Here is an 8,835-nt window from a genome sequence, read left to right as displayed (position 1 = left end):
TTTGAAATCATGTGCGATGCTAGTGATTATGCGATAGGGGCCGTCCTGGGCAACGAAAGGATAAGAAATTGCATGCTATATATTACTCTAGTAAAACTCTTAGCCCTGCTCAATGAATTATGCAACTACTGAAAAAGAGATGCTAGCTGTCATATATGCAATAGATAAGTTTCATTCTTATTTAGTTGGGTCGAAAGTGATTATCCATACAGATCATGCGGCATTAAATATCTGATGAGCAAGAGCAATGCCAAGCCGCGGTTGATTAGATGGATCCTCCAATTGCAGGATTATGATATAGAGATCAGAGATACGAAGGGGACAGAGAATGTCGTCGCAGACCATCTCTCTCGCCTCCTCCTTGATGAGGAGGATGAGGATAACCTCCATTTGATGACTCTTTTCCCGTTGAGCGTTTGTTAGCTCTTTTACAGGTTGAATCTCCTTGGTATGCTGATTTAGCTAACTATCTTTCTACAGGTACAATGCCTCACGGTTACTCCTATCAACAAAGGAAGAAATTCCTTTATGAGGCACACCGACACTTTTGGGAAGACCCTTTCTTGTACAAACTATGTGCCGATGCAGTGATCAGACGGTGCATTCCCGAAAGTGAGGTAAGCAATATAATTTCTCATTGCCATGACTTACCTTGTGGTGGACATGCAGGCCCCTCGAAAACAACTGCAAAGATCCTACAATGCGGATTTTACTGGCCCACTATGTTTAAGGATGTGTACTCCTATGTCAAGGCCTGTGACCGTTGTCAACGAACGGGAAATATTTCCAAGAGGAACGAAATGCCACTCAACAACATACTCGAGGTCGAGTTGTTTGATGTGTGGGGGATAGATTTCATGGGCCCTTTCTCTTCCTCTAAGGGGAATCGATACATTTTGGTAGCCGTTGACTACGTGTCAAAATGGGTTGAGGCCATTGCTACACCAAGCAATGATGCCCGTGTGGTAAGTAAATTCTTCAAGAAAAACATTTTCAATAGATTTGGTATCCCACGTGTGTTGATTAGTGACAGGGGAACACACTTCATGGAGAGCCGATTCGAAGCAAATGTTGAAGAAATATGGAGTGCAGCACAAACTTGGAATTGGCTATCACCCCCAAACCAGTGGCCAAGTAGAGGTATCAAATCGAGAGATAAAGTCCATCCTAGAGAAAACAGTTGCAAGAACGAGAAAGGATTGGGCTGACAAAATTGATGATGCACTTTGGGCTTACCGAACAGCTTACAAAACTCCAATAGGTACAACCCCGTACAGACTTGTATACGGAAAAGCTTGTCACTTACCCGTCGAGCTAGAACATCGAGCATTTTGGGCCATCAAAAGCCTGAACTTTGACGCTAAGGCCGCGGGAGAGAAGAGGCTATTGCAGTTGAATGAGCTAGATGAGCTCCGCCTCGAAGCCTATGAGAGTTCAAAGCTTTATAAGGAGAAAACAAAAAGGTGGCACGACAAGGGCCTCATAAGAAGAGAATTCAAAGAAGGAGATCAAGTCCTTCTATTCAATTCAAGGTTGAAACTATTTCCAGGGAAACTCAGGTCAAGATGGTCGGGCCCTTTCACGGTCTACAAAGCATATCCTTATGGCACCATTGAATTATGGAACAACACCGGGGCACCTTCAAAGTCAACGGACAAAGGGTGAAGCACTATCGAGCGGGAGATCCTATTGAAGAGAAGTCAGATATCACATTCTCTTCCCCGCCACAAACTCAATGAGGATGAATACGGTCAAGCTAATGACCTTCTAAACAAGCGCTTTGCGGGAGGCAACCCGATTCTTTTTTCTATTTTCCTTAATATTTTATACTTTATCTTTCAGTTTATGTCTGTGTTATGCTGTTTTACAGAGAGTATCAAGCTAAGCACGAAGTGGGATGTCAAGAGAGCAGTCAAAGATCGAGTTTATCGCGTTTTTGCTCTTCGCCCGGTCAGACCGGGCAAATTCCGCCCGATCGGGCGCGAGAAACAGAGAGCCAAAAAGAAGAGTATGAAGCTAAGCTTCTCTCCGCCCGATCAGACCGGGCAAAGCCCGCCCGATCGGGCGCGAGTAGCAGAATCTGAAAAAAAAAAAAAAAAAAAAAAAAAAAAAAAAAGGAATTGAAGTCCAGTCTTCTTCGCCCGGTCAGACCGGGCAAAGAGCGCCCGATCGGGCGCGATGGAATCCTGCGGGTTTATATTAGGATTTCAGCATCTTCTCTCATTCCCATTCCTCAAACTCTCATACCCTCTACTCTTTCTCTCTCTAAAAATCCCCAATTCTAAAACCCTAACTTCATCTCCCATCCAATTTCATCAAGATTCAACAATCAAATCCCTCAAATTCACCATACAAACCCAATTTTTTTTTTATTTTTTTTTTTTTTTTTTTTTTGCAAAATATTTCTGCAACTCCGTCCCTCCTCTTTGTTCAACCTCAAGAAAACCCCAGGCTATCTCACCACTCACATAATTTCGAGCTTTTGAAGATGTCTCAAAGGAAAAGAACGAGAAGCACACCCCAACAACAACCACAATTGGACTTGGAAAGTGTAACCGGGTGCCCACACGTGGTTTTCGTTCCGGAATTCCCAAACCAAAAGCAGCGGTTCATCGAGCTCTCGCGCCGAAAGGCAAGGGTATATCCCGAGGGATGGTCCCCATCCTTCTTGTATCACTTTCCCGGTGCGGGAGATATGGCAGGTGGCAGTGGCACAGCTGGTGTCGAGGATGATGGTGTTGATGATGATGATGTTGATGATGATGATGTTGATGATGATGATGTTGGTGGTGATGATGATGGCCCCTCCGCTTCCTTTTGAGGAGCCGTCGAGATTGCTATGCTCTCCTTAAGCTGCAATGAGGCCATTGCCGCGTTTAGCTTGGGGGAGTTACTTCGTACATGTTGGTATTCTCTCTCCTTATCTCTCTTATCTTTCTTGTTTTATTTTAGTGTAGTTATTTTAGTTGTTTTCTTCTTAAAAAAAAAAAAAAAATACAAAAATACGATCCAATGAATAATAAATCATGCTTCCCTGTGCCCCATTCATGAAAATTGTTTTAATTCTTGGTATATGATGACGAGTATTGTGGATAGGTTAGCCATGATTTGATGTTTGATTGCTTGGATGTCTTACCATGAGTCAATTTTGCCCAACTACTTGTGAATATAGTGCTTGACTAGTTGATTTGGTTAGGAATGTGTGTTAGTTCCTGGTATGTCAATGAAGTTGAGTATTGGTTTATAACTTTGAGTAATGTTTGCATGACTCATTAATATGCACATTGAGGAGGACGAAGGCATTTGTTCCTCTAGGTGGCCTTCAGACGATATTAGATACATTTGTTCCCTTCTTGCTACCCATGTTGTTGCTTGTGCCCTTTTATTGTTTATTTTGCCACATTACAAGCCTATTTAAGCCCCATTGGTTACTAGTCCCAAGCTTAGCTTGGGGGAGCTAATAGTGAGTGAGGCGAGGGAGTTGTAGTGTGCATGTAATTTGCACAATTTTGGGTGGATTTGAGAAGTTTCTTATTTGTTCTTATTGTTGTGGATTGAAAAAAAAGAAAAAAAAATTGAAAATTTATTGTGCAAAGAAAAAAAAAAAAAATTCCAATGTGAGAGAAAAGAAAAAGAAAGAGCAAAGGAAAAAAAAAATTGTTTCAATGTTCAAGTGTTCTAATTGAAGGCTGCTCAAGAAAAAAAAAGAGAGTTCAAAGTTTGTTTGTTTACTCAAGTTCTATAATTTTATATTTTGTATATATGAGTGAAATTTTAAGTGTTGGAAATTTTTAATATAATTGGGATGTTTGGTGAATTTTTGGTAGAGCTGAGTTGTGTTGGAGATGATTTGGTCATTAATTTGTTTTGACCTTGGTTTTATTTATTAGGATTTTGGCTCCCTTAAGCATAGCTTTACTCTTACATTTTTCCCAAATATTTCCCACCTTTTACCCTAGCCTTACATTACAAGCTTTGAAGACCTTCTGACCTTTGTGCATAGAGTTGTGTGAATGTGAAATTAGTTGTTTTCCAATGCAAAGAATGATTTGATATATTTCGAGTCGACTGCTAGGTTGAGTGCTTGTTTTCTTAAAACACACGAGTGCGTGAGCTTGGGAGGGCATTGTTCACATTTAAAGGAGTTGGATGGAGAGCGACCGAGTATATCTTTTACTCGCCACATAAATGAGAGTTGAGTGTGTGAACACTAGTCTTGAATTCTATATGCTCTTGTGGTTTGCTCTATTTGACCATTGTCAGACAGGATGAGTAGTTAGATGGATTTGATTGGTTGACTTTGATGCATAACTGTCGAGTTTACCTTTAATCGTATTTATTGATTTGAGTTACTTTTGGGGTGAAGTATTGATTTATTTATTCATTGCTTTGCTTAGGGACAAGCAAAGGTTTAGCTTGGGGGAATTTGATATACGTGTTTTATACAATGGTTTTCCCCGGTTTGATTGCATGATTTTACATGGTTTTGAGCTCTACGGAGCTATTTCTTGCTAACAATCTCTTCTTTAGTGTATTCGATTGTTTTAGTAAGCTTTTCAGGAATATGAAGCGTTTCTAGGCAATTGGACGTGTTTTTAGTAGATTCGGAAGAGTTGATAGCCAAGAACTGCAATTTATGTGGAATGCCCGACCGGGCATGGCTTGCCCGGGCAGACCGGGCAATGAGGAGTTCACAGGAAGAAGCCCAATTCTGAACGGTGCAACGCGCGCCCGATCGGGCAGGCTTCGCCCGTCAGACCGGGCGATGAAGAAATCAAGTTATGAGATGCAATTTTGGAAACGTGTTACGCGCGCCCGACCGGGCGAGGTTCGCCCGGTCAGACCGGGCAAAGAAGGAAAACTGTCGTATTTTACGCAGCCTTCCTCCGCCCGATCGGGCGAGGTCCGCCCGGTCAGACCGGGCAAAGCTCAAGAACGCGTATTTTCTTATTTTTCCGAAATATTATCTTTTGGGGGTATAAATACCCTTTTGTAATTAACTTTTAGACAGTTAGTTTTTCATTAGTTTTCTCCTTAAGCCCTAGAAAACTCTCAAGAACCCTAGTTTTATTTTCTTAAGCAATTTCAATCTTTAATCCTAGTTTTATTAATTGTTCCTCAAGAATTCAAGATCATCAATTGAAGTATTTGGTATTTCTTACTTTCCATCTCTTTTATTTATTTTATAGTTCTTTAATTATGTGTTCTCTATTAGATCTTGTTTTTGATTTAATTATGATTTGTGAGTAGTTTCCTTAATCCGGGATCTTGCTAAGCCCGATTATGATTGATGTATAAAGTAGATCTTTAAATTCCCCAATAATAATCCCAATTGACATGCTTAATTGATTGTGTTTATGCCAATACTAGATTAGGGATAATTAGTATTGTTATCATCCCTTTGTTCTTATTGCAACGGAAGTTGGGTATTAACGGGATTAGGTTATTTCAATTAAGGGTTTGAAGATCATCACGGAAGTAGATGATTGAATAATTAGGAATCTAGGCATGGTGTTTAATGTCCCTTATTCGCTTGATTCCACGGAAGTAGGCTTGATAGTTAATTTGGGAAGCCATTGATAACTCGGAAGAGACCTTTGGTATTATTATTAGGGATTGCTTTTCTTCTTGTCAATTGATTTATATATTGGGGGTAGATTTATTAGTTTATCAATCATAATCGTGGTGATGCTTGATCTTGGATGCTTTAGTTTATTGATTAATATTTCCTCTAGTTAATTGTGTTATTTAATAAATTAGTTGATTATTATCATCCATTATTGATTGGTCACGTGCTTAGTGATTAATTGAGTCTGATTAATTGAATGAACCATAGTCTCTTGGGATTCGATCCTTACTTGCCCTACTACACAGTTAGAAGGAATAGTTAGGTTATTTTTGTTAGGTACGCGATAAGCCTATCAATCTTTTCTCAAAAACTTATCTTTTTTAAACTTTCCAATTTTAATTAAGCTTGCCAAGCTTTTTGCCACGCTTCTAATAAGTCTCGCGCATAATCCTATTTATCGTATTTACAGCAAATCTAAAAGATAAAATCTTAACTAACTAAATTTGTTACGCCAATATTCTGTCTACCTAGGATACTTGGGTTTCACACAGTCCAGGACTAAGTTCCTGCTGTCACTTGTACTCTAGTTCTGAACTGGAACTTCGCAGGCCAAGTTCTTCCAGAATTTGCTGTCTTCAACGCAGACCAAGTCAACACTTTAACTTGCTGTCTTCAAGTTCCTGCTAGGGAACGTTCCTATTAGGGAACTTAGATAGTTCTTGTTAGAGAACTCTTCTTCTATCTTGTTTAACTTTTCTTTGGAATCTCTTCATGTCTTCTTAGATTATGCTACTTGATTAGGGGATTTTTCTCCCACCAATCGGAATGCGCCACGTGGGCCAATCAGGTCCTGCCAAGTGTCCCCCAGTTGGAACTGTCAGGGCTTGCCACGTGGCACGCGCTTATTCGTCCACCTTGGACCTATTATGTCATGACATGTGGCATACTCCATGCCTAATGGAGAAACCGGCCACCCAGGCCCAACTTCCGAGGGAAGCCCAATCAGCCCTAGGTTAACCTAAACCTAGGATGGGCATGTTTCCCAAGGTTATAAATACCTCCCTTAATCCTCATTAAGGGGGATTACGAAAAAACACATTAATTACACACAGTAATAACCGGCTAATCTCGCTAACAAAGCAGATTACCTACATTAAACACTCTCACCTAGAGAGACCCAATCACTTTAATTTCCGCATTAATTACTCCTTAATCAAGTACTAACTTGACCGTTGGAGGCGGAGCTCCCACCACCAGGAGTCTCCGTTATTTTGCAGGTACAGGCGTCCGGTTCCAGTCTCGGAATTGTAACTCTCCCGCAGGACATCAGAAAACCCCGAAACATTTGGCGCCGTCTGTGGGGAGAGTACTTCTGAGATGGCATCCAAGTCTGTACCGACTCCTGAAGAGAGGCGTCCCCTAGACGACCCTCAAGTTCAGTCGGACCATGATACCGAGAGTGAATTTGAAGTTGAAGCTCACACAACTTCAGACGGGACCCTAAGGGCCCGACGTACCCGTCATACCGAAAGGAGGGAACGAGAACATCTTCAAACTGGAAGTGAGCCAGCAGGCGCACCGCCTGTTCGGCAACAGCCGACTGATGGGTCTGCTCCCATCACAAGGAACGAACTCATGACCTTCATGAGGAACTTCAAGGGAGAGATTCAAGAGTTGATCAACAAGAAGCCGCCTGCTCCAGTCAAGGAGCAGTCGGCTAAGAAACCCTCCACTTCACTGAAGAGGAAGCCAGTTCAAGGGCGAGAGGCGACTCCTCATCCTAAATCTAGGAAGCGGGAGCCACCTGCCCTTGATTTCTCAAAATTCCGTTTTCCTACAGGAAATAGGAAACCTTTTCGTCATATTCAGGCGGACGGGTCGAAGCAAACATTCACAGACGCTCGGCTACTGCTAGAGCAGAAGAAGAGTGACCGATTGTCAGAGTCGGCCTCTACTTCAAACTTTCAAGACAGTCTGCGAAATGCCTCGATGAGGCATACCCAGTCGTATCATGAGAGTCAGTCAGGCGGCACCTCCCGTCAGTCCGGCTTTCATAGCGACCAGGCGGTACCAAACTTACCATTTGTGCCGCAACAACAGTATTTTTTGCAGCCACCTCCGTTTGGTGGACCTGCAGCAAAAAACGTCCAACCTATGGACTGGCAGCTACGGTTGCTTAGACTTGGTGAACAGCCGTCGGCTTTCTCCAAGGAAATTAATGAAGCCGCTCAGCCGGCCAAAGTGAAAAATGTATTAGTAGGCGCCTATGACGGCACTACTAACCCAGAAGACCATCTGATGGCATTCACCAACCTGATGTACCTTCAAGGGTTGGATGATCCCACTTGGTGCAAGTGTTTCCCAGCGACTCTCAAAGGAATCGCACAACAATGGTTCGGCAACCTGCCGACTGGTTGTGTAAATAGCTTCAGGACGCTTGCTTACTTATTCACCTCCAACTTCGCCATGAACATCCCTGCGAAGAAAACGACCCTTGATTTAGGAACAATTCAGCAGGGCGAGAAGGAGGGCCTTCGTTCTTACATCAGGCGGTTTAACCTGATGAGAATACAGATTCAAGGGTTACAGGATGAGGTAGCCTATACTGACTTTTTCAGAGGTCTCAAAGACGGGTCTACCTTCAAATTTGATTTGGTTCGAAAGAGGGTGGCGACTCTTCAAGAGGCCTTGATTGAAGCAGAAGCCTATATACAGGCGACTGATCTTTGTACGGTAAAACAGTCGGACGGGAAAAGGTTCGACAAAAGAGAAGGACGACAGAAACAGTCGTCAAACAAAGATGAGAAGAGAAAAGAGGTCTGGGCGGCTGATTCCTCTAAACAGCCGGCCCAGAAAAAGAAAAAAGAATTCAAACCATACTCCCCAAAGTATGCGTTTAACAAAGATAACCACTTTATCCTAAAAGAAATCAAGGGACGGATCTCAATTGAGAAGCCGGTCCCCATGAAGGGTTCTGCAAACAACCGGAACCAAGATAAATTCTGTGCTTATCATGATGATGTTGGTCATCACACCAATGACTGCATCAGTCTCATGCGGTATCTGGACCGCCTGGCTGAGCAAGGTGATCTTGACACTTATGTCAAGAAATCTACGGGGAACACTTCCTCAAAAAAGCAGTCGGCCAAAAAGAATCAACAGGCCGACAGCTCCGATACAGATGATGCAGTCGTCTACACCATTGCAGGCGGCTTCTCAGGAGGCGGCCCCACTATTAGGGGCAACAAAGACAATATCAGGCGGTT

General features: G+C 42.5%; 1 protein-coding gene across 1 annotated transcript; it reads left to right on the top strand.

Annotated features, from left to right (window-relative positions):
• The first annotated feature begins 2,102 nt into the window (after nucleotides 1-2,102).
• LOC110730949 lies at nucleotides 2,103-2,952 on the top strand. Its single transcript, XM_021910795.1, has 2 exons — nucleotides 2,103-2,336; nucleotides 2,422-2,952. The coding sequence occupies exons 1-2, from the start codon at nucleotides 2,179-2,181 to the stop codon at nucleotides 2,819-2,821; spliced, it is 558 nt and encodes a 185-aa protein (XP_021766487.1). The 5' UTR covers nucleotides 2,103-2,178; the 3' UTR covers nucleotides 2,822-2,952.
• Nucleotides 2,953-8,835: the final 5,883 nt, after the last annotated feature.

The sequence above is a fragment of the Chenopodium quinoa genome, unplaced genomic scaffold (genome assembly GCF_001683475.1).
Source record: "Chenopodium quinoa cultivar QQ74 unplaced genomic scaffold, ASM168347v1, whole genome shotgun sequence".
NCBI classification, from domain to species: domain Eukaryota; kingdom Viridiplantae; phylum Streptophyta; class Magnoliopsida; order Caryophyllales; family Amaranthaceae; genus Chenopodium; species Chenopodium quinoa.
This window is presented reverse-complemented; position numbering and strand designations above follow the sequence as displayed.